We start from the raw sequence: 24,784 nt of genomic DNA, 5'->3' as shown, positions 1-24,784 counted from the left end.
CCCTGAATTTGATTTCTCTCCAAGTACACCCTAAAGTGGTATTCCTCTATTTGACAGAACCTCTCTCTCTCTCTCTCTCTCTCTCTCTCTCTCTCTCTCTCTCTCTCTCTCTCTCTCTCTCTCTCTCTCTATATATATATATATATATATATATATGTAAAAAACAACCCACCAAATGTTTACCGATATTATAATTGTACACCACCATCACAGTGAAGCATGGTGGTGGTGGTGCCGTTATCATGGTGTGGAGATCAGCAGGGCCTGGGACACTGTTCAGGTAAAGGGCAGTCCTAGAAGTAATTTTATGAATGTCTACAATAATCTGTACTGGAAGTGTGTTTGCTTTGTTGCGGAACCGGTTTTGGTCAATCCAACTTCCAAAAATATGTGGATTTAACCAAAGAGAGAAATGGTGTTGTAGACAGAGATGGAAAAAGTAATAAAATATTCTACTCAAGTAAAAAGTAGTTTCAGAGTAAAATGTAATTCGTTTTTTTTTTTTTTTGTTTTGTTTAACAGGGGGTGGTGGGCTTAATAGTGTAGTTTAAAAAGGGGCTGTAAATCTTAAACTAGTTGTTTTAAATGGCAGGAACACCTTTAAAAAAATAAAGTGAAATAACAAAATTAAATCTAATGAGTCTAATTTGAGTGGTAATACAGTAATAAATATAAGTATTCTTAAAAATATAGTGATTTATAATCTAATACAACATCAGCAGTTAAAATATTTACCACATTAAAATATAACACTTTTCATTCATTTTACCCTTATCTGGAAATCCAGACAGCTTTATTGTACAAAATATTTGATAAATAATATATTTATAATAATAATAATAATAATAATAATAATAATAATAATAATAATAATACATTTCCCCAAAACCTACTTAAATAATAGTACTTACAGATTTTAAAAACAATAACGAATCAATTACAGTAACGTGAGTAAATGCACAAAAAAGTTTATATAATTTAAATAATATAATATATAATATAATTATTAATCAATAAATAGTCAAAAAAGACATTCAAAATACCAAACGTGCGAATTTCTTGAGCCTCTCGAGGATCCGTATTTGAGGAGGAGATGGGGGGAGGGGGGGGAATTGTAGTCACATGATGAATGCGGAAGTCTGACTTGCTCTGGAGAATCATCAGGGAAAATAAGCGTATTTGCAGAAACCGGTACAAGGACACACGCAGACACGTGGGTAAATCCGTGGATGCGGACATGGAGCATCGGTTAGGGCGGGCGCCGGTGCTGTCTCCGCTGGAGGAGTCGAGTGAGGAGGTGAGCCGAGACAGCGGGATCGTGTCCCAAAGCGCCAGCACTGTGTCCATGCTGAGTGAGGGCCTGAGCAACGGAAACGTCTCCCAGAGCCCCAGCTTCGGGCTGAACGTCTCCCAGAGCCCCAGCTTTGCCGGGAACGATTCGGAAAGTCCCAGTTTTAGCGGTGACGTGCGTCAGAGTCCCGGGCCGGACGGTGGTGATGGTAATGATGATGATAATGGTGGTGGTGGTGGTGGTGCTGCTGCTGCTGTCCAGAGTCCCGTCCATGAGCAGGAGGATGAGATCCTGAGACAGACTGCGCTCAGTTACTCCTCTTATATCCGAGCAGATGCAGGAGAGGAGGTGAGGGATGTCATCCATGGTTTTCTGCTCCTTAAAGCTTGGTTTTGGTATTAATACCTAAACCTGAAACACTGTTATCACCTTTACTGTCTTTATTCTTCCATCGGCTTCGTCCCAGACACGAACCCTGGTACCATGAGGATTATAGTACTGTGTAGTAGTGGTCTGGTAGTGGTAGTAATGGTGTCATGTGTGGTAATAGTAGGAAGGTGGTAGGAATGGTAGTGTTCTGGTAGTAGAATGGTGGTGGTAGTAGTAGTGTGGTGGTGTTGGTAGTTGTAGTGTTCTGGTAGTAGCGTGGTGGTGGTGGTGGTGGTAGTAGTAGTGTTCTGGTAGTAGTGTGGTGGTGGTGGTAGTAGTAGTAGTGTTCTGGTAGTAGTGTGGTGGTGGTGGTAGTAGTAGTAGTGTTCTGGTAGTAGTGTGGTGGTGGTGGTAGTAGTAGTGGTGTTCTGGTAGTAGTGTGGTGGTGGTGGTAGTAGTAGTAGTGTTCTGGTAGTAGTGTGGTGGTGGTGGTAGTAGTAGTGGTGTTCTGGTAGTAGTGTGGTGGTGGTGGTAGTAGTAGTAGTGTTCTGGTAGTAGTGTGGTGGTGGTGGTAGTAGTAGTGGTGTTCTGGTAGTAGTGTGGTGGTGGTGGTAGTAGTAGTGGTGTTCTGGTAGTAGTGTGGTGGTGGTGGTAGTAGTAGTGGTGTTCTGGTAGTAGTGTGGTGGTGGTGGTAGTAGTAGTAGTGTTCTGGTAGTAGTGTGGTGGTGGTGGTAGTAGTAGTAGTGTTCTGGTAGTAGCGTGGTGGTAGTAGTAGTGTTCTGGTAGTAGTGTGGTGGTGGTGGTGGTGTTGGTAGTAGTAGTGTTCTGGTAGTAGCGTGGTGGTAGTAGTAGTGTTCTGGTAGTAGTGTGGTGGTGGTGGTGGTGGTGGTGGTAGTAGTAGTGTTCTGGTAGTAGCGTGGTGGTAGTAGTAGTGTTCTGCTAGTAGCGTGGTGGTGGTGGTGGTGGTGGTAGTAGTAGTGTTCTGGTAGTAGCGTGGTGGTAGTAGTAGTGTTCTGGTAGTAGTGTGGTGGTGGTGGTGGTGTTGGTAGTAGTAGTGTTCTGGTAGTAGCGTGGTGGTAGTAGTAGTGTTCTGGTAGTAGCGTGGTGGTAGTAGTAGTGTTCTGCTAGTAGCGTGGTGGTGGTGGTGGTGGTGGTGGTGGTAGTAGTAGTGTTCTGGTAGTAGCGTGGTGGTAGTAGTAGTGTTCTGGTAGTAGTGTGGTGGTGGTGGTGGTGTTGGTAGTAGTAGTGTTCTGGTAGTAGCGTGGTGGTAGTAGTAGTGTTCTGGTAGTAGCGTGGTGGTAGTAGTAGTGTTCTGGTAGTAGCGTGGTGGTAGTAGTAGTGTTCTGCTAGTAGCGTGGTGGTGGTGGTGGTGGTGGTAGTAGTAGTGTTCTGGTAGTAGCGTGGTGGTAGTAGTAGTGTTCTGGTAGTAGTGTGGTGGTGGTGGTGGTGTTGGTAGTAGTAGTGTTCTGGTAGTAGCGTGGTGGTAGTAGTAGTGTTCTGGTAGTAGCGTGGTGGTAGTAGTAGTGTTCTGCTAGTAGCGTGGTGGTGGTGGTGGTGGTGGTGGTGGTAGTAGTAGTGTTCTGGTAGTAGCGTGGTGGTAGTAGTAGTGTTCTGGTAGTAGTGTGGTGGTGGTGGTGGTGGTGGTAGTAGTAGTGTTCTGGTAGTAGCGTGGTGGTAGTAGTAGTGTTCTGGTAGTAGTGTGGTGGTGGTGGTGGTGGTAGTAGTAGTGTTCTGGTAGTAGTGTGGTGGTGGTGGTAGTAGTAGTAGTGTTCTGGTAGTAGTGTGGTGGTGGTGGTAGTAGTAGTGGTGTTCTGGTAGTAGTGTGGTGGTGGTGGTAGTAGTAGTGGTGTTCTGGTAGTAGTGTGGTGGTGGTGGTAGTAGTAGTAGTGTTCTGGTAGTAGTGTGGTGGTGGTGGTAGTAGTAGTAGTGTTCTGGTAGTAGCGTGGTGGTAGTAGTAGTGTTCTGGTAGTAGTGTGGTGGTGGTGGTGGTGTTGGTAGTAGTAGTGTTCTGGTAGTAGCGTGGTGGTAGTAGTAGTGTTCTGCTAGTAGCGTGGTGGTGGTGGTGGTGGTGGCGGTAGTAGTGTTCTGGTAGTAGCGTGGTGGTAGTAGTAGTGTTCTGGTAGTAGTGTGGTGGTGGTGGTGGTGGTGGTAGTAGTAGTGTTCTGGTAGTAGCGTGGTGGTAGTAGTAGTGTTCTGGCAGTAGTGTGGTGGTAGTGGTGGTGGTGGTAGTAGTAGTGTTCTGGTAGTAGCGTGGTGGTAGTTGTAGTGTTCTGGCAGTAGTGTGGTGGTGGTGGTGGTAGTAGTAGTGTTCTGGTAGTAGCATGGTGGTAGTTGTGGTGTTCTGGTAGTAGCGTGGTGGTAGTTGTAGTGTTCTGGTAGTAGTGTGGTGGTAGTTGTAGTGTTCTGGTAGTAGTGTGGTGGTAGTTGTAGTGTTCTGGTAGTAGTGTGGTGGTAGTTGTAGTGTTCTGGTAGTAGTGTGGTGGTAGTTGTAGTGTTCTGGTAGTAGTGTGGTGGTGGTGGTAGTTGTAGTGTTATTGTAGTAATATGGTGGTGATTATACAGTAGGTCATGGTTGTAGTGATATTGAAACAGTAGTATGGTAGTAGTAAGGTGGTAGGATTAGTACTGTGTAGTAGTGTTCTGGTAGTAGTATGGCGGTGGTGGTGGTAGTAGTAGTGTTCTAGTAGTAGTGTGGTGGTGTTGTGTAATAGTGTTTAGGTAGTAATAGTAGAATTGTGGTAGTGTATGATGCTGATGACACGTGTAGTGTATTTATAGTAGTATGTTAGTAGGGAATGGGTTTGTACTACTAGTTGTAATAGTATTATAGAGGAGGTAAGAAAGTACCTGGAGCAATTGTGTGGTATTAGTAGTGTGTATAGTTGTAGTATGGTAATAGTACTAATAGTAAGGTATAATAGTAGTAATCGGAGGTTAAAGCAGTAACATGCCGCAGCACATGTCCAGGTCAGAAGCAAAGTATTGTATTATCACCACGTTACTTTTACTAGCGCTCTTGATCGTGTTTAAGATTTGTACGCTTTTCTATCTGTTGCAGATTGTATGTCTGGAGAAGAGTCTGGAAGAAATGCTCACTCGAGTGGACGAGTTTGTGGGGATGCTGGATATGGTGAGTTAATAACAAATGCACAGAATCACATGTATAACTACGTGAATGCTCTTAACAGTAAAGCACAAGATAATTTATTGTCTTTCGCCGCAGATACGCAATGACACCTCTCAGATCGTGAACATCAGCCTGCCCCAGATTCACCAAAAATCCGAGGACATGAGACAGATTTACCGGAAAATCGACAAGCTGGAGGTATTCATTTGCTTAAGTAATTACGATCGGCGGATATACGACAGTCACTTACACGCGTGTATTAATATCTATTTTATCTATTATATAATAAGTCTTTCGTGAAGATGGTCACAGCCAACGTGAGCGCCATGGAGGAGCAAGTAACCGAGGCTGAAGGCGAAGCCCGGACTCTGCCTGGAGCGTTCAAAAAGATTTTCCGAACAATGAATGTCTCTGGATTCTTAAATGTAAGTAATATTACAAAAATGGGATGTGAATGGACTCCACTCTTCTGGGAAGATGTTTTACTAGATTTTGGTGTGTGAGGGATGAGGAGGCCTAGGGATGAGGTCAGAGCTCTATAGCAGGCCATTCAAGATCTTTCACTCCAAAATTATATAATATTTATGTTAAATGTTCTGTAGGTTTAATGCTATAATAAGGTGAAGTTGGGAATTGTGGTGGGGGTGATTGCATTTGATCATTTGGTTTCTACTTCATTCTTCGAACAGTTCAGCAATACATCATCTTCAATTTTCACCCAAAAGACATTGTTCAACACCAAAACACCAGAACGTCCAATTTGTTGCATCTTATACGAGCAATAACGACACACCTGAAGGTGGCAGTACGTTTCCCCGCAGCACGAAAATGGAATGATCCAGATACACACACTTAACAAGAACTTTTGCACGTTAACATGAAAAGCCTAAGGCTGAATTCCAGCTTTGTGGGACACTTAGATGGTGGAGCTCCTGGGCAAAGATTGTCTATTGATATTCTATAATATGAGAAACTGGTCAGAGATTTCAGGGCAAGATGACAAGTTCTTTATATCACATATACCTACTGGTCTTACTGGATTAATACATTACTGGATGAATAAAATTTTTTTCTTTTTTATTATTTAACAAAAATAAATAAATAATAATCTACATTTATGGAAGGAGTCTCCAGTGTCCAGACAGGACTTTTCTTTTTTAGTTCGTCATTAAATGTTACTATAAATGGATAAAAAGTACATGTCGTATATATGTATTATATATTCAGATTTTTAATTGCTGACAAAGTGCCAGGATAAGGCACTTTGTGGATATTGGAGTATAATCAACTTGTGAGAGGTGACAGTGAATCATTACTACATATAGACCCACATTTGGTATAAAAAAAAAAAAGCAGTTTTTATTAGAGGTCGACCAATTTGTAGGTTTTGCCGATTAATCGGCACCGATTGTCGATTGGAACTATTGGCTAACGACAAAAATCCATAACCCGATAGTTTTTCCGGGTTGCGATATACAGTATGAGAGCAGCCTCTAGAGGTGAATCACTGATGCCATGTGCTGTTTATGTGAAGTGTCTTTATTTATTAATTTATTATATGTGTTTATTTATTTATTTTTCATGTTGGATGTACCTGATTTTATTTATTTGGAGGGTCTTTTATTTTCCACAACATAGTTCAGTAATATTTTTACAGTAATATTTTACTATGCACTATACTACTATCCATAAAGTGGTCGACCTTTATAGTATATTACATCTAGGTATGTTTTTCATGTGTACAATTGTTCATGGCAGTTTGTTGTATGTTTAGCAGCTAGCTACCATCTCACGATTGTCACTAGCGTTTTTTTTTTTATTAGGTAGTAAATACATTTCTGGTGCAATTAAACAAGTAATAACGCATCTCATTATAGCATAACTGTCGCGATCACATGTAGTTCAGGTTCTATTATAAAGAGAAGAATTCACTTCCTCCTTCAACGTCATGTAATACCACTTTACTTCCTCTTACTTTATCATGATCCGAGGTCCTTTTTTTTTTATCAGCCTGAACATCCTGTACCACGTACCAGTCACACCCAGATAATACTAGTCAAGAGTTTCCAGTTTCTTCACAGTTTACTGCCAGTTTCTGAATTGCAATATTGTTATAAACATTGGATGTGATTCATCATGCATCATTTTTATTTATTTTTTCCTCCTTCCTCGTTTCACTAGAAACCGTCCAGCCCCAAACGAGCAGCACAGCAACACCAAGAGATTCCCTGCGTGTTCAGGACCGACGATTTCTTCCCCGTTCAGCCCGAACCATGACGACGGGGGGAAAAAAAAAACACACCGTAGCATCGATCTCGCACCGTTCCCACCAAAAAAAAGGTCCGAGACGGCCCCTCGCCTCCGACAGCAATATTGAAGCGGTATTGGAGAACAGCCGAGCACTATTTTAGCACACCGTGTAGAAGGCAGCTAGTTTTATAACGAGATTTTTATTTTTTTTTCTTTTTCTTTTGAAGGACTTTTGTTTAAAGTGCCTCTAATTGGAAACGTCGCCGTTTTCATTCACATGGACGCAAATCAGGCATGTTGTCGAGATTAGATCTTTATATCGCACTCAAAATGTATCAACTTTCTTTATCACAGCATCTCTAAAGGTCGTTCTGGAAGATACAGGCTTGTATGAATACGCTCATGCTAATGCTTTATGGTTTCTATGGTAACGAAGGCTGACATATGTACAATATAAAAGCCTATAAGAACCCTGAAGCACTCTTGAGTTGTCTTCATCGCCTGGAGGTTTTGGCTCAATTCCATGTAAGCAGGAGGAACTGGATCTGGTCTGACTCTATCCTCTGGACTTTTTTGCTCTTCGCTTCGGGTTATATGGAAAAACAAGAGCAGAAAGTGGAGTTTTCTCTAATATCACACAGGATTCCAGTTCCTGGAGTTTAAGGGGTGAGATCACGTACCATTTTGTTCATACTGTGATCATATCTTGTGATTGAATTCAAATATCTCTGTATGTTGCACAAAGGATTGTCAACACATGCCTACAAACACCGGAAAGATTTTCTGAGGTTTTTAATTCAGATTTTTTTATAGTGTATTTTGTTTTGTTTTTGCCAAGATTTTTCTTTTCTTTCGCACTAACACAACTAATTTCGCTGTAGCTCGAAAGACGTTTATTTCAAGCCTGCGTTCAAGTCAACATTGTGATACGCTGTATTCTGATACAACGCCATGGCTGCTTGTGCTTCTTGTTCATACTGTAATTGTCCAATTTACCCTCTTCAGACCACAGAAACAGAGATCTGTGGTTATTCCTGTTTTAAATAGTCTCTTTTTTTTTACGCTTCAACTCTTCCTTGTGTTATCAGTTAGCCTGACTGTTCATTTAGCTAATTCAATGAAGCGATTTGTATGGAATGTACATTTATTTATAATAAAAACAAAATCTAAATATTATTGTAAAAAAAAAAAAAGAAGAAAAAAACAGCTCTCGAGTTTTTACTTGCATTTGGTTGTTTGCTGGAAAGTTCTTTCTCAAACCTCTTTATATTTTTTTTTACATTCGTGTGACATTAAAGGCGATCCCAGAGGTCACTTCTTATATTTACAGACAGCAGGTTGCCTGTGTATGATAAAGGATGCAGGTATTAATCATGCAGGAAATTTGTGTACACTTCTGATTCAGGCATGAAAACATTTGTACATTATTTAAATTTCAATTATATTAAATGGAAATAATTTATTAACTTATTACTTAATTATTATTAGTATTTATTGTAGTGATAGTCATAGTAATGGTTAGCAGTAATAATAGTTGGTAGAAGTATTTATTAGTTGTAGTTGTAGTGGTAATAAATATTAGTAGTTCTAGTAGTAGTAGTAGTAGTAGAAGATGCAGTATTAGTAACAGTTATGATTATTATTATTATTATTATTAGTGGTAGTAGTAGTTTAATTGTTATTTGTTACACACATTACACACAGTGAAATACTTTTTAGCAGGTCTGTAACTTAAAAGTGGAATATAATATTGTAAATGACGTTACAATCTAATATAATTTACAAAAAGAAACAATTGCTTGAAAGTTTAAACGTTTTAAAAATATCCATCTGTTCACAAGAACACAAAGCACATGTTTATGAATGGTTGACACGCCCACTAGTGACGCCCCGCCCACTCTCTTGAATACTATGACATCTGCAGCTGAGTTTCATCATGCGCATTTCTTGCGTGAGACGCGTGTCTGCTTCAGGCCACCGTAGCACAGACTCATCTCTTACACCCAAGGTAACAACAGATATTAATATTATTGCTGTTAATATTATTATTAATATTATTGTTCACTTTTGCTGGAAATGCTACTTTTTTTTTTACACCACGATTTCGGACTTTTAATAATCTAGAAAACGCCGTTCAAGATTTAATGTAATTTTCGAATTATTGTATTTTTTTTCTTATAAACACTAAAATCCCTATTTTATTCTTTTTTTTTTAATAATCAACTTTAATAATCTATCTTAAACGTTTCTTTATATATCCACATGGTGTGTTACAGTTACATCAGTCCTTCTGCTCCTGCTTCCGAGCGAATCGATTCACTTGGGCGACTCCTTGAGCAAATGATTCCCAAGCAAACAAAACAACGAATCAAACGTTCGACTCTTTTAAACTCAAGTCACTTATCTCCTCTAATCCATTTTTTAAAGACTTAACTATTAAATAATGACGTAGGATGTGTAGTGGCACCAATGAAAACGTTTATGGTAGATTTGAATGATTATTATTATTTTATTTTTTTATTAAACAAAGAATGCATTTCATTTTGCTCATTTCCTGGGTTCACTTAGGTGCTACATTTAACCTAACAAAAAATTTTGTTTCGAAAGTGCAGAATCATTCAAATGACTCACAGGGGACATTTCTGATTGGTTCATTCAATATATCCGAAATATATCTATCTATCAGAAAATGGAGTGATGTTGGAAAATGATCCACGTGCTGTCACATGGTTGGAACCAGATTGGCTGGTTCACATATTTCCCATTTTCAGTTTTCCAATCAGCCAATCATCAATCATGTGGACCAATGCAAAAATATAAAGATGTCGGTAGTATTCATCCTACCTTCAGTCGGGGGAGTGGTGGCTCCAGTGGTTAAGGCGCTGGATTACTGATCGGAAGGTCGGGGGTTCAAGCCCCGGTATTGCCAAGCTGCCACTCTTGGGCCCTTGAGCAAGGCCCTTAACCCTCTGTGTGCTCCAGGGGCGCCGTATCATGGCCGACCCTGCGCTCTGACCCCAGCTTCCAAGCAAGCTGGGATATGCGAAGAACAACATTTCACTGTGCTGTAATGTATATGTGACAAATAAAGGCTATTCTATTCTATTCTGGCTATTCCATTAATTATTATTCAAGAGCTTCAATCACCAAAATGGAAAAATAATGTAATATCAGTGACATGGCATGATTAATACTAGATGGGCTGGTATACATATTTTAGAATCTCCTTTGGGATTTTTACAAGTGACAACAAAAAACATGCGTTAGTAGTTTCGTCGTTGATCAGAGAAGAATGGTTTGGTTCGAGCTGCCAGGACGCCTACGGTAACCACTCTTTATATCTGTGTTGAGCAGAAAAGCATCTCAGAACACACAAGATGGTTTAACAACAGATGGTTCCTCATGAATCCTCATGGGCTCACTGAAACTAGACTGAACTGATTGCATAATGGGAGGGCAAGTGGACCGTGAGCACATATACATGCACTTGTTTTTATACTCTAGTGTTTTTGTCCTGTTAGTGTTACTTTGTGACCTTTTCTGCAGTGCTGTGTACATGCAAATAAAGGCTTTCATTAGGAAGTGATATTGGAACATGGTTAGATCTACAACTGAGCATGTCGTCACATTCAGAGTATAAGGAAAGAAATAACTACATAATAGAAGAACGTGATTATAATAGCTTGATAATATAATCATTATTTTACAGTATTATGTATCATTTTCTCCCTACAGAAACACAATGTGTGGTATTTGGGCCTTGTTTGGCAGTGATGAGTGCCTGTCAGTTCAGTGCACCTGTGCCATGAAGATCGCACACAGGGGTCCGGACGCTTTCCGCTTCGAAAATGTCAACGGCTTCACCAACTGCTGCTTCGGCTTCCACCGATTAGCCATCGTGGACCAGCTGTATGGGATGCAGCCGTTACGCATCAAGAGTTTCCCGTACCTATGGTTGTGTTATAACGGAGAAATCTACAACCACCTTCGGGTGTGTATAAGTTTTAGATTAATTCGTTGTAGTCCTGAAAACAATAATAATAAAATAAATAATACATACCATAATATGATCAATTCTGTGATTATATGGTAGTAATGAACAAGTTTATATCACTACTTCATTTAAGATTCTTGTGTAGTTTATTGTCTGGTATCTTTTTTCTCTACAGCTGAAAAAGCACTTTGATTTCGAGCACCAGACCAAAGTGGACGGAGAGATCATCCTCCACCTGTACGACCGATTTGGCATCGAGAAAACGGCGTCGCTTTTGGACGGAGTGTTCGCCTTTGTGCTTCTGGACACGGCCAATAGGAAGGTTTTTCTGGGGAGAGACACGTACGGCGTCAGGCCTTTATTCAGGATGCTGACCGAAGACGGCTTCCTCGCTGTGTGTTCGGAGGCCAAAGGTCTTGGATGTTCTGTTTTTTTAATATGATAACCAGTATAATATGATTCATACATGTATTGATTGCACAGTGAAATGATAATGTAGACATACATTCACCAAATACACTGTGTAGTGAACATGTATAGTGGGAGGAGAGAAGCCATTTGGAAGTCAGGTTCACTCAAAAATGTGAGAAATTTTTTTTTATATCATTCTCTAGGCCTGACCCAGATCACCCACTCCATGTCGAACCCTGTGAAGGTCAACCCATTCCTACCAGGCCACTTTGAGGTGTTTGACCTGAAGCTGAACGGAAAGGTAGAGTCAGTTCAGTTGGATCGCTTCCACCGCTGCACCGAAGAGCCCAAACACGCCACCTACGACAACATCGAGAACCTCGGCACAGGTAAGAACATAAGAGGTCAAAAGTCATTTACTTAAGAAGTGTCCTTTTTATTAGGAAAACCAGTGTGGCTGTTCATTCATGCGGTTTTCCAATCAGACGATCCGGTCAGCCGGTTGGTACGAGATAGGATGGTTAACGTGTTTCGGAATCTCCGGCTTGTTTTTACCACACAAAACAATCTCTGGAGTGGTGCGACAAACAAAAAACATCCAGTAACAGTTCTACATGTGCACGCGCCCTGTTGAGAATCAGAGATCAGAGAAGGTCTGATTGGTGACGGTAAATTAAACCGCTCTTTGTGGCTGTGGTGAGCAGAAAAGCACCTCAAAATTCTGGGTTCACTGAAACTACACTGATTAGATATCTGAACTGAGAAGATAATTGTAGGGCCGGTGGACCACGACTGGAAAGTTAGCAATGCTAACTTGTTGTATAAGCAGTGTTCATATTGGCACAATGAAAATGCTAGCTTTTTTAGTTGCTAGCACGGCATTCTGATTTTCCGCGGGTTTAATTTAATGCCAAGGCATCAGTAATTTAACCCCTTTTATAGCTTTGAACACACACACTAGTTGTAGTATAGCATATCTTTATTGTCAATGTGTGTTACAGTTTTATTTGTAGCTTTATTTGTTTCTTTTTAGCGGAGGCATTTTGGTTTATATACGTACGCATCTGAGGAAAATGCTGATAACGAACCTTTATATTGTTTCCACTTTGCTAGCTTCACGTCATTCCTTAAAGACTTCATGCCCACATGCTAACTAGCAGAATTGTAGCTAAAAACACGCTTTAGCATACTTTTTCTCCTCACAGCTTTATCCACATGAAGCCAAAATTTTATTACCTTATAATATCCCCCCAAAAAAAACCCAAATACAAAGAATTCCTGTTTGTACACTTTGTATAGGTTTTAGTCCAGAGACTGTAAAAAGCAACATCAGGATCCTGTTTGAAAACAGCGTCAGGAAGCGCCTCATGGCCAACAGGAGGATCGGCTGCCTCCTCTCAGGTACACCTGCATGTTTCCTTTTTTCCTTTATGACTTTTTATGTATTTTTTTCGATGTAACACTCTTCACATTTCTAGGTGGCCTTGACTCCAGTCTCGTCGCTGCTACTCTCGTTAAGCTAACCAAGGAGGAGCAGCTGCAGTATCCCATTCAGACATTTGCTATCGGGTCAGAAGACAGTCCGGACGTTCTAGCTGCACGCAAGGTCAGAATCAAGAGTTTGATCAGTTATGGTTAATGCCACGTTACGGTGCCGATACTAGCGGGTTAGAGTCCAGTTTTGGTGCCCATCCAACACTGTTCTCATGTTCACACTCTTAAAAAATGCATCAAATACCAAATAATGGAATCTGACACAAGGTTTCACTGCTTTTGTGGAAATTAAAATTTTTTGCCTGGAGCAGTTCATTTCTGCGAGCACTGAGACCCAAGGTTGACATTTCATTGACTTTTAGTTTGTGAGCCAAGTGTATGTGTAGCCAATCATGTCCTGTTGCTTTTATTCACGATGACCTCAGTCATTGGTGCTTGCCGGAGGTGGAATCAGTGTTTATAAGTCTTCTTTGCGTCATGGAAGCTTCATAAAAACAAACAGGTTGGCTATCGATATCAGAAAGCTCTTAATCTTGCGCTGGTATTCAGATAGAGGTTTGTTCAGGAGCCTGGCTATGAGGCACCAAAACAAGACAGTTCAGTGTCTGTAGGTGTTTAGTTTTTTTTTTTTGTCCTAGGTTGCAACCCATATAGGCAGTGAACACCACGAGGTGAATTTTACCCCCGAGGAAGGCATTCGCGCCCTGGAGGAGGTTATTTTCCACTTGGAGAGTTACGACATCACCACAGTGCGCGCGTCAGTTGGTAAGCCTGTCGCAAAATTACGAATTGTGCAATTTCCATGCACAATGCAGCCCGACGCTTACTAGAGCTATGAGCTTCACAATGCCTGTAGCCCACAACTGATCCAGCATGGTATTTTAGGATTGTTATTCTAGTTTAAACTTTCTTTAGCCTACAATGTTCAGTGGGTAGACTGGACATTTGTCATTCAGTCTTCTCATAAACTGTGTTTAAACGACATTCTTCTTTCTGTCTGAGGTGAATTAGTCAAATGTAATATATTAATTATATAAAATAAATACTACGGTGAAATAAAAGATGTATTCAAACTAAAGCAAAAAGTACACAAACACTCCTAATAAATAAAAAAAAGTTAAAAATAAAAATGTATTTAAAATAAGTCACGTGATGTCAGTGGTTTGCCTCTAGAGGCCGCTCTCGTACTGTATAACGCAACACGGGGAAAAACTATCTGTATGGATTTTTGCAGATAGTTTCAGCAATCAACTATCGATGCCCATTAATTGGCAAAACCGATAAATCGGTCGACCTCTGCCACTGATTGATTCAGTAAAAAAGTATCAGTGTAAAACAGTTTTCTTCAGGTTATTCATGAAAAGCAATGGTGCCCTTTTTTTTTTTTTTTGTCAGATTTCTTCTCCTAGCATGACTGCTATTCTATCTGATACAAAACGACAGTTCTTTGGTTTTCAAGAGTCTTGTGTTTTGTATTGTTCATGTTTCCAGGCATGTATCTGATCTCTAAATACATCAGAGAAAAGACAGACAGTGTGGTGATTTTCTCTGGTGAGGGATCTGATGAACTGACGCAGGGCTACATCTACTTTCATAAGGTACTTGTTGGACTGATTTCAAGTAAAATCTGTATTAAGCTTTTTTTTAATATATATATTCAGTACATACATAAGTAAAGATGTATGTACTGAATATATATATTCAGTACATACATAAGTAAAGATGTATGCTTTTTAATTCAGGCTCCATCGGCCAGAGCTGGAGCAGAGGAAAGCGTGCGCCTGATGGAGGAACTTTATCTGTTCGACGTACTGAGAGCAGACAGGACGACGGCAGCACACGGGTGAGACGATGCTGTGGTTACGCTTTACCCTCTCCATCACACGTTAATGGTGCTCTCGTTGAGAACTTGTAAATCCTGGCCTTAAACCGGTCCGAACCACCAAAAACAACATTTCTCCTGTGTGAAATTTCAACTATTTGCCCTTTAATCAATTATCGTCGCTTCCCTCGTTTACTTTGTCGTGTCAAACTGACATGACCACTCACTCTGTAAACAGTGTCAAGTTCCAGATGAGTCAATAGCAGCATTTGATTTAGAACAGTTTATATAGAAAAACAAATATTTAGTTACATTTATAATCCTGACCATAATAATTGATGACTGAAGAAGACAATAAGAATTTTTTTTTTTGCTATTTGCTATTGTTTGCTGGTTCAATATGTTGCATAAATGTTCACTGGGGTAGAACAGAACCAGAAGACACACTTTTGTAGAGCCATCTTTGTTTTCCCCCTAATTATTTTACATTTCTGAATGTTGGAATTGACGTCATTGTAACTTGCAGTTTATCGTTTACAAGAAACCACACACTCAGGATCGCTTTGGGTATGAAATAATCGCCACACTGACCCCTGGTGGATTATTTTTTAACAACAGTCTGAAAGTATTTTTTTGTATATTCACTATATTGAGCTATTGGGACAGCTCACATTTCCACCCATCCATATGTGGGTTTTACCAAACTGTTACAATGAAGTTGGGGGATCACACAATTTTATAGAATTCAGTGGATGCAGTAGAATTAAATTTCTCCTTCATTTGAACTAAGAGACCCAATCCTGTTCCACCATAACAATACTCGTGAGCAGATTAATGATATACTTTGCACGTTTTGGAGTTGAAGATCTCCTGCTATTCCCAGAAGAGTCTTTAGGGACCTTCCCAAAAGAGTGGAACTTGTTATAATAGCAAATGTGGAATGGGATGTTCAAAAACACAGAATCTTATGTCGAGGTGTCCACATAGTTTTGGCCATACAGTGTATAGTGTAATCAGTTTATTATTATTGTCTCTTCCAGTTTATTTCATTGTTGATTATTTTCTGGGCCTCGTCTCTTTAGGTTGGAGCTGAGAGTTCCTTTCCTGGACCACAGGTTTACCGCTTACTACCTCTCTCTGCCTGATGACCTGAGGATGCCCAAGGTTTGCCCACTTTGTCCTTCTCTTTGTCCACAAAAATGTGGTAGTAGAACATCTGAAAAGCATGTTAGCTTCTGTTGTCATACATTTGAATGAAACAATTCTTTGTGGAAAAATTACACATTTTTTGTTGTAAGTTTTTATTATTATTATTACGATAGAAAAAGGGCAGTAATATAAACCTTTGCATTATTGCAGGACCTTCTGTCTGACAAATCAGAAATTGAGAATTGTCTATATCTTTATCAAATGCTGTTGATGTAACCTACACTATAAACACCATTTTCATGATTTCACACCAACATCACGTCTTTTTTTCTCTGCTCTTATAAAACACGTGTGTTATACGGGAACAGGATGGCGTGGAGAAGCGTCTTCTGAGGGAAGCGTTCGAAGGACTGAATCTGATCCCTGACGAGATTCTGTGGAGACGTAAAGAAGCTTTCAGCGATGGAATGACGTCTGTGAAGAAGTCCTGGTACACCAGCTTGCAGGAACACATCGAGTCTGAGGTAAAAATACGTTCTAATCGCATTGTTACACAATAGAATTTGTTTGATTTTCCCCTTTAAAAAAATGATTATAAAAATAAATAAATAAATAAATAGAAAATAATATTTTTGTTAATTGTTTTTTTAAATATTATATAAAATTATTCACTGTTTTTTTGTTTTATATTGTGTATTGAAAAAAATCCTTATATGTAATATAATTAATGTAATATAATTATTTGTCTCTACAACGCCCCCTGCTGCTAGCTCGAAACATTTCACATTCATTATTTTATTTTGGCTAAAACTACATGTCTAACATTAAGCATTCTACCGAGAAGAGTTTAAATACACTATATAAACAAAAGTTTGTGGACTCATTTATGCTTTTTTTTGAACATCCCATAACACATTAATTTCCCATTTCCTGTTATAATAACCTCCACTCTTCTGGGAAGATTTTACGATCCGCTAGATTTTGGAGTGTGCTTGTGGAGATTTGTGCTTATTCAGCACATCAAAACTCTATAGCAGGTCACTCAAGATCCTTCTCTCCATTCCATGTAAAGCAGATCTTCATTGGTTCACAGATTTTGTCTACTAGATCATGTGAAGGGAAAATGTAATGGCTATTGAATCTAAAGACGTCCTACACAATTGTGTGCCTTCAGCTCTGTGGTAAAATTTGGGGTATTTGCTTGTCTCATGACTCCTCCGTAGGTGAACGACAGCGAGCTAGAGAAAGCGGCGGTGTTGTTCCCCTTCAACCCGCCCATTACCAAAGAAGCCTTCTTCTTCCGGAAGATCTTTGAGAAGCTTTACCCGGGACGCTCCGAGTGGACGCCTCATTACTGGATGCCTCGATGGATCGAAGCTATCGATCCCTCCGCCCGAACCCTTTCCATTTACAAACCAGACAAAGATCAGTAACTCGTTACATCAAGCCCCATTCTGTTTTAAAGATAAACACAGTGTGTAACGGTTTACAGAGTTAGAATCGTGCATCATCTTGCGTGCCTTTAATAACAGTGCTAAACGTTTTAAATAGCTTCAAAAATTGTTATAAAAAAAGAATGATATACTTGGGGGCGTATCGTTATTGGAAAATGATCACATTGTGATGCTGTCTATTACCGCACTACTGCTGATTATTGTCCAGTAACTTATCAGCACATTGTCAAGCCCAAAGTGTATTGTATAGAGTAAGTGTGCTTATAAACGTAGCAGCTAGAGCAGCGCCATAGCAAGAAATACATTATATATAGATGACGGTTTGTGAACACATTTAATCTCCATTCACTATCACAATACTGTAGCCTTCACTCTTTTGGGAAGATGTTCCACTAGATTTTAAAGTGTGTTTTGGAATAAAGGTGAGTTTGAGCCTCTAAAGCCGTAGAGAACCAATAAAACCAACCTTTTGCGTATTTTGTGTGTATTGGTGTACTCCCCTTGCACATTTCCACTCTTCGTATCTCTTTTATTATGGAATTAATAAACCCATTTCTGCGTCATATGAAGTGGTAAACGGCTTCGCACACATTCACCATATTTCCTCCAAATTTAAAAGGTTTACATTTATTTTTTCATGATTTTATTTTATGCAAAGAAAATGCAGGTAAGATTGTGAGTAATGTCCTTTCTACAGTCTTTTACACAACATTGAGTGCTGGAGAAAGTTCTGGAAATAAGATTATTTTTTGTTTGTTTGTAAATTGTTAATTAGCATTGTTCACATTAATCAGAACAGAACATCAAAAACAGCAAGATGTCCTTATGTTTTCGTGCTATAAGGAGCTTTTATAGACAACCCAGGAGTGCTGCTAAAAAGAATGGCAGTTGTTGAGGAACTACGGTGGCCTGTAGGTGTAAAATTCATTAACATCCGAATGCAAAATGCTGTAGCCATTCTGTTTTCCACTGCAAACAACTTCATAGGAATGAACTTTGAAAAACACTATTACAATGAAATGAAATAAACTTCGCCCCCTAGTGGAGCTTATGGACATAGTGGACATTATGTTCCTCCACTTATCTCAGACTACCTCACAACTTTGTTTTATTTTTTTGGGGGGGAAAATTACTGCCAAAAACACCTGGTCATAAGTACAGTATGTGAATTTTGAGCATTGCATTCCACATTTTATCCCAATTTGCTCTCATAATTCCCTCCACTCTTCTGGGAAGATGTTCGTATAGATTTTGGAGTGTGTTTATGGATATGTTATTTATCAGCCACAAGGGGACTATGAAAGGCAGGTACTGATGTAGATGAGGTGAGGAGACCTGAGTTGCAGTCAGCGTTCACATTCATCCCAAAGGTGTTCAGTAGGGATGAGATCAGAGCTCTATAGCAGCAAGATCTTCCTCTCCAAAGCAAGATCTTCAATGAGCTCAATTTGTGCACAGGGGCATCGCCATGCTGGAACAGGTTTGGGTTTCCAAGTTCAAGTGAATGCAAAGTTTTATTATAGCGCCATCTAAAGATGTACAATTGAGTGCCTCCAGCTTTGTGGTAACAGTTTGGAATGGTTCCTTAAAAGATCCATGAAGTTCCTGATCATCTCAAGAACTGTGGGATGGATTTCGACTGTAATTAATGTAAATATTCTGCTACAATGCCTCAGGACTGGATTTTGCTTGAACAGTTCTGCAAGTGCCCATCACCACAAACAGTACTCTTACCAATGATGGATCTATAATGAATAAAAATTTATTACAATCCCACCCAGATGAGGATGGGTTTTCTTTTGAGTCTGGTTCCTCACAAGGTTTTTCTCATTGCCACAGTCAACCTATGTAATTCTGTAAATCTGCTTTGGGACAATGTCCATTGTTAAAACTGCTATACAAATAAAAACTGAATTCAATAATTTCTGAGTTGCTCAGAAACTTCATGAATCTTTAGGCTGTTCATGTGGAACCATCAACGTGATTTAGTGTGTCACGTCAAAAGCGTGTTCACATTCATGTTTATTTAAGTTCATTGTGCACATGGAGAGATATGAGTTCTTTCCTCATATGGGAAAACGCGCGTGTGTGTGTGTGTGTGTGTGTGTTTTAATAGACTATCTACAGTTGATTTGCTGCTATGTCAGTATGCTAAACTTAAATATTAGTGTACTTTATTATTAAAAACTTTCACGTTTAACACCAAAGTTGCCCTCAGATTAGTTTCAGACTTCATCAGTGATCATGTTTGGGGTATAAACTGGGGTATAATCTGCTCAAAATTATATCATTACAGTATATCAAGCACCACAATGTTTTCTTCAAGCCACTAGGTGGCGCCCCACATTTACAACCACGATGTTTGCAATGCACAATTCCACGAATAAGGAAAATAATTTTAATATTTAATATAATATTAAGCCACAGTTACAATGATGGACAGGAAATACTGACAATGAGCAACATGACCAGTGTGTACAGATCAGTCAGATTGTGACTGAACATTGAAAATGAGGCTCTACGCAAAGACTGGCAGTGCAAATAGTCACTAGTGGGATTTTTTTTCTTTTTCTTTTTAGGACAGTAACACAATATTACAGGTTGGACAGTATCAAAATGTCGCTTCCATTCGTAGTACACAAATTGGCACAGGTACTGACTGCTACATCACCACACGGTGGAAAACAACATTTTATTGGAGTCTAGAAGTAAAACCACTTATTTTTTGGAAAAAACAAACAAACAAAAAACTAAAACAAAAACAAAAAAAAAAAAACAGGAGAGGTCTCTCCACTGAGCAAAAAGCAGACATGATGGAGGTTGAGCTGTTTGTCAGCGCCTTTGATTGTAGTTCTGTAGCAAACTCCATTCATATAAATCTAGACGAAAGAGATAATCATGAGTAACGTTGCAGATTGAACCAGAAAAAGATCTAGAAAAGGGTTAATAAAAACTACCGAAGGATGTGTTATACTGTGTGTCTATCTATCTATCTATCTATCTATCTATCTATCTATCTATCTATCTATCTATCTATCTATCTATCTATCTATCTATCTATCTATCTATCTATCTATCTATCTATCTATCTATCTATCTACAGTCTAAGAAATTCAGTCTGTGGTCTGTTTTAATCTGAGAAGATTGTAAAATTAAGATGATTAATAATTAAATATTAAAAAAATATGCCACTTCATTTACATTTTCTGCTATAGAACTAAATTGAAGGATGAAGTGGGTGTGCATAAATAACAGATCCTTTCATTGTTAATCACATTCAGTGTGCACAGAAATATGTGCCACTTGCTTGGATGGATATTGCGGCATAATGGTTATTTATTTATTTATATTGTTGTTGTTTATTATATTTATTTATACATTTTTTTTACCTCTTAGTTTGAAAGCGTAATTGTAAACTGTAAATGCACATATGGACATTGACAATACAATAGGTGTTTATTACTAAAGTTTGGATGCGATATATTCGATACGTACCAGGTTCCTCTTGGCTTCTTTTTCCCATCAGACCCACAAAGGAGTTAATTTTATGCCCTGGAAAATAAATATGAGCACAAACATGTATTGATCAAGTGATCAAATTAAACAGCTTGTTCAAGAGAATACAGTAAAGTGTATTTGATTCTGATGTATGTTGCTTGAACTAGTTTTTAACCTGACTAAATTCGGCATAGCGAAAGACTAAAATGTGATAAGAACAGAGACTGGAATAGATGCCATCGAGCATCTGAGGCAGTTGAATATCCCTGTGAGCACTGTAATTACTGTACACAGCACAAATGCGATACAACACTGATGAAGCTCCTGCTGTTTGTACGTAGAAGTGCATATATGTGTGTGTGTGTGTGTGTGTGTGTGTGTGTGTGTGTGTGTGTGTGTGTGTGTGTGTGTGTGTGTGTGTGGGTAAAGGTGTGGGTGTGATTTAAACCAGCTCATACATACATCATTTTCCGTTTACCCCGTAACAGCAATCTTTCATGTGTCTGTCTGTCTGTCTGTCTGTCTGTCTGTCTGTCTGTCTGTCTGTCTGTCTGTCTGTAGATTAATATATCTATTGATCTGGAGATCTTTTTATGAATGTATGTATGTATGTATGTATGTATGTATGTATGTATGTATGTATGTATCTATCTATCTATCTATCTATCTATCTATCTATCTATCTATCTATCTATCTATCTATCTATCTATCTATCTATCTATCTATCTATCTATCTATCATCCAATTTATAAAACAGAAGGTTCTAATGGTAAATGGTTTAATGTAGTAAGGCTTTAATATTACAATGTGAGCCAAATTAAAAACACTGCAAATAATCAATGACTTACTTTTTCGTGTAATCTGTGTGTTGGCTTTTGGGAGGTAAAACCATGCAAAAAACGAAAGAAAGATAGATAGAAAGAAAGAAAAAGAAAGTCTGGTCATTCCGTTACACTCAATGTATCATTCATATGACTGCTGGATAAAAAAAGCGAGAGAGGAAGAGAAGGTGAGATTGCTTTAGGATGAATTGATCTTACCGGAGGATCGCTTCCCCATTAGACCGATAAACTGATGTGGCCGAGGTTTTCTCGTTATCCTTCTGAGTATCTCTCTGAAGGGATCGGCTTGAAGCCATTCATCCTGGGAAGGGTTATTTGATTAGTGGAAAATGAGATGGTAAGGATAAACATAGGGCAAAAGGCTTTATAGTGTGCAACAACAACAACAAAAAATCTGTTCAACTGACCCTCATCCGTTGGGTAATGTATAGATTTACAGTAAACTGGATCATCTGAACAAATGCTGGAGTGTAAAAACCTAGAATGGTTTATTAAATAGTTTGCTGATTGAAGGGTTCAGCGTGAAAGGTTTTTATCTGTGGATCGTGGATTTTTTCCCTGCTTGAATTTTCTTTACAAATGAGACCAGCTCTCTTTTGACATTTTCAGAACATGCTCATAGCTCTTTATGGAGTGCTTGGCTGCCTTCCAGCGTGCAAAGTCGAAGAGAAGACGTGCGGTGCATAAACAAACGTGACGACACGCTGGACATTTCAACAAGACTTTAATAAACCTGGAATTTTATTGACTTTAATTGCTAATGAATGAATTAAGCTCCAGTTTATTCCTTTAATATGTAAAGTCGATTTTACTACAAAAGTAGAAAATCCAGTATTTAAATATATATTAAAGTCCAACTGGACACAAATGAAGGTTGTAATTTATCATGATTTTCAAAGTGGTGTGTTTTATTTTATTTGATCTACAACTATAGATTTTTTCTTTCTTGTCATTTCTTTTTCATTTTCTTTCCTTCTTTATTTTTGTAAAAAAAAAAGAAAAGAAAGAAATCCTCTTACCTGCATTAGAGAGCCGTTTGCCCAGTAATCCTGGTCTTCATTTGGACCCATTTCCTCTGCAAATACTTCATTTAGAGCAAAAAAAATCACCACTACTGAGAGTAGCAACTTCATCCTGGAAAAAAAATTGAGCAAATGTCCCAGAGTCAGTGTCCTCTTTATGCTGTGCTGTGGAGGACTGAGAGAAAGACAGAGGGAGAAAGAGAGAAAAAGAGAAAGATGTAAAGAGCGCTCCTGTCTTGTTGCTCTGCTTCCTCTTGCCTTACTGTTCAGAGAGACACACACAGCAGCTTTTATAGCAGAAAAGACATCAATGGGTTTGGCACGTGTCTTCACACAAACTCTTCTCTGACCCTAACGTCCTTGACAGGAGTCGAAGCCTCTGTGCTGTCAGACTTTTTTCTTTCTTTGGAAGCCGGGTGAAGTTCCTATAAACTGGGCTCGGCTGCTCTAATGGGTGTGAAGGGGGAGGGAGGAGAAGAGAGACAGTGGCACTTACTCACCAATGAGTTACGTAGGAATTACTAAATAGGTGCTTAGAGGAAGAGAGAGAGAGAGAGAGAGAGAGAGAGAGAGAGAGAGAGAGAGAGAGAGAGAGAGAGATCCCAGAGCTAAAATGAGCAAAAGACGTCAGAGTGTGGTTTTGCGTCAAAGTGGCAAGATAAAAAAAAGTGACTTTCCAAAACTCTATTGACTTTTCTCATGAAAGAAAGAAAGAAAGAAAGAAAGAAAGAAAGAAAGAAAGAAAGAAAGAAAGAAAGAAAGAAAGAAAGAAAGAAAGGAAAAGAAAATCCCACTTTCTCCTGAGCTGTACCTGCCTGAGGTGCAGTCAGTGTTCCAATTCATCCCAAAGGTGTTCAGTAGGGCTGAGTTCAGAGCTCTATATAGCAGGAGATCTTCCACTCCAACCCATGTAAAGCATATCTTCATGGAGCTGGCTTTGTGCACAGGGGCATTGCCATGCTGGAACAGTTTTGGGTCTCCTAGTCTAAAAGAAGGGAATACTTAATGCTACCACATCCAAAGACGTCCTATACGATTGTGTGCCTCCAACTTTGTGGTAACATCTTGCGGAAGAAAGACACACACTCAGGTTTTAATCTCTGGAGCTCTTGATTCATTCAGCTTCTTTTTTCAAATGAATTCAGCTGTAAATAAGTGTAGTGAGACGGAGGAAAGGAGAGGTTGCTTGGAGGTGGAGGAGCACCGCTGATTTCCATCAGAAAGAAGACCTTATTTGGCAGAAGACGCTCAGAGATTGAATACTTCAACCCACACAATGTGTTTTATGTCCCTGTATTTAATCCTACCTTAACCCCATATGTATGCAAATGTCATTTCTGTGCAAAACAGGTGAGCACCCACACGTGTGTGCACTGAATTTTATTAGTTTATACAGGTTTTAACAAACACATATATGTTTATTCGACACCACGATTCTTGTGAGTCGTAGCCCAAACACTGAAAATTTAAATTAATTCTAATTATACTAATTATAGGTGTCCATACTGTGTCAGTAGGGTGGTCCAGGAAACTGTAGTTAGTACTTAAAACACTCAAAGTGTAGGATCGGGTGCAAGGAAACGATTAAACCGTATCCATCTAACACTAGGAGTCAAATGTTATAAAAATCACATATTATATTAGGCAAGGGAGCAAACAGGAAATTTGATCAACTTTATCACTAAATCAGGCTGACCAACGAGATGATGTGCCAACAATCACCCAAATGAGGATGGGTTCCCCTTTTGAGTCTGGTTGCTCTCAAGGTTTCTTCTTATAAAAGGAAAGGGAGTTTTTCCGGGTCACAGTCGCCATTGCTGCTCATCAGGGATAAATACACATCGTTCACCTTAACTGTTACATTTTGTAAAGCTGCTTTGATATCTGTTGTGAAAAGAGCTATGGAAATAAACTTGACTTGACTTGACTTGACTTGACAATGGCTACTGTGGCTTTATATTTCTAGTGTTAAATGGATCCCATGCAATGAATCTGATGCCCCTGACCATCAACAAGTCCGGTTGAATCAATTACAAAATGCATTTGCGAAATTGCATTTT

At 39.1% G+C, this 24,784-nt stretch overlaps 3 protein-coding genes and 1 long non-coding RNA gene across 5 annotated transcripts; 3 read left to right on the top strand and 1 right to left on the bottom strand.

The window, feature by feature from the left end:
* Window positions 1-1,066: 1,066 nt before the first annotated feature.
* Window positions 1,067-8,241, top strand: bloc1s4 (biogenesis of lysosomal organelles complex-1, subunit 4, cappuccino). The gene is made up of 5 exons (XM_083544409.1): window positions 1,067-1,639; window positions 4,719-4,790; window positions 4,884-4,985; window positions 5,078-5,212; window positions 6,969-8,241. The coding sequence occupies exons 1-5, from the start codon at window positions 1,130-1,132 to the stop codon at window positions 7,062-7,064; spliced, it is 915 nt and encodes a 304-aa protein (XP_083400535.1). The 5' UTR covers window positions 1,067-1,129; the 3' UTR covers window positions 7,065-8,241.
* A 697-nt stretch (window positions 8,242-8,938) lies between these two features.
* On the top strand, window positions 8,939-17,837 carry asns (asparagine synthetase). Its single transcript, XM_083544325.1, has 12 exons — window positions 8,939-9,045; window positions 10,773-11,028; window positions 11,207-11,444; window positions 11,646-11,831; window positions 12,742-12,843; window positions 12,921-13,048; window positions 13,575-13,701; window positions 14,428-14,534; window positions 14,679-14,779; window positions 15,841-15,922; window positions 16,276-16,431; window positions 17,131-17,837. Exons 2-12 carry the CDS (start codon window positions 10,780-10,782, stop codon window positions 17,338-17,340), a joined length of 1,686 nt encoding a protein of 561 aa, XP_083400451.1. The 5' UTR covers window positions 8,939-9,045; window positions 10,773-10,779; the 3' UTR covers window positions 17,341-17,837.
* A 1,908-nt stretch (window positions 17,838-19,745) lies between these two features.
* On the bottom strand, window positions 19,746-23,217 carry tac1 (tachykinin precursor 1). 2 transcript variants are annotated; one of them, XM_083544462.1, is made up of 5 exons: window positions 22,722-23,217; window positions 21,901-22,003; window positions 21,709-21,732; window positions 20,857-20,913; window positions 19,746-20,240 (listed from the first exon to the last, which is right to left on the bottom strand). In XM_083544462.1, exons 1-5 carry the CDS (start codon window positions 22,833-22,835, stop codon window positions 20,194-20,196), a joined length of 345 nt encoding a protein of 114 aa, XP_083400588.1. In that variant the 5' UTR covers window positions 22,836-23,217; the 3' UTR covers window positions 19,746-20,193. The 2 variants fall into 2 exon arrangements, with proteins under 2 accessions (XP_083400588.1, XP_083400587.1); XM_083544461.1 differs by lacking the exon at window positions 21,709-21,732 and having other exon boundaries at window positions 22,722-23,211.
* On the top strand, window positions 20,920-21,684 carry LOC310727710. Its single transcript, XR_014534075.1, has 2 exons — window positions 20,920-21,388; window positions 21,421-21,684. It is a non-coding gene; the product is annotated as an uncharacterized lncRNA (long non-coding RNA).
* Window positions 23,218-24,784: the final 1,567 nt, after the last annotated feature.

The sequence above is a fragment of the Silurus aristotelis genome (assembly GCF_946808225.1).
Source record: "Silurus aristotelis genome assembly, chromosome: 6".
In the NCBI taxonomy this organism is placed as follows: Eukaryota; Metazoa; Chordata; class Actinopteri; order Siluriformes; family Siluridae; genus Silurus; species Silurus aristotelis.
This window is presented reverse-complemented; position numbering and strand designations above follow the sequence as displayed.

What these genes read in the sequence shown, in the direction of transcription:
- bloc1s4 (XM_083544409.1), top strand. Translation starts at nt 1,130, where the DNA reads ATGCGGAAGTCTGACTTGCTCTGGAGAATCATCAGGGAAAATAAGCGT. An exon ending in TTGTGGGGATGCTGGATATG is followed by an intron (nt 4,791 to 4,883) that starts GTGAGTTAATAA and finishes CTTTCGCCGCAG; the next exon opens with ATACGCAATGACACCTCTCA. An exon ending in ATGTCTCTGGATTCTTAAAT is followed by an intron (nt 5,213 to 6,968) that starts GTAAGTAATATT and finishes TCGTTTCACTAG; the next exon opens with AAACCGTCCAGCCCCAAACG.
- asns (XM_083544325.1), top strand. Translation starts at nt 10,780, where the DNA reads ATGTGTGGTATTTGGGCCTTGTTTGGCAGTGATGAGTGCCTGTCAGTT. An exon ending in AGGACGACGGCAGCACACGG is followed by an intron (nt 14,780 to 15,840) that starts GTGAGACGATGC and finishes TCGTCTCTTTAG; the next exon opens with GTTGGAGCTGAGAGTTCCTT. An exon ending in ATGACCTGAGGATGCCCAAG is followed by an intron (nt 15,923 to 16,275) that starts GTTTGCCCACTT and finishes ATACGGGAACAG; the next exon opens with GATGGCGTGGAGAAGCGTCT.
- tac1 (XM_083544462.1), bottom strand. Translation starts at nt 22,835, where the DNA reads ATGAAGTTGCTACTCTCAGTAGTGGTGATTTTTTTTGCTCTAAATGAA. An exon ending in CACACAGATTACACGAAAAA is followed by an intron (nt 20,914 to 21,708) that starts GTAAGTCATTGA and finishes TTTATTTTCCAG; the next exon opens with GGCATAAAATTAACTCCTTT. An exon ending in AAGAAGCCAAGAGGAACCTG is followed by an intron (nt 20,241 to 20,856) that starts GTACGTATCGAA and finishes TCTTTCGTCTAG; the next exon opens with ATTTATATGAATGGAGTTTG.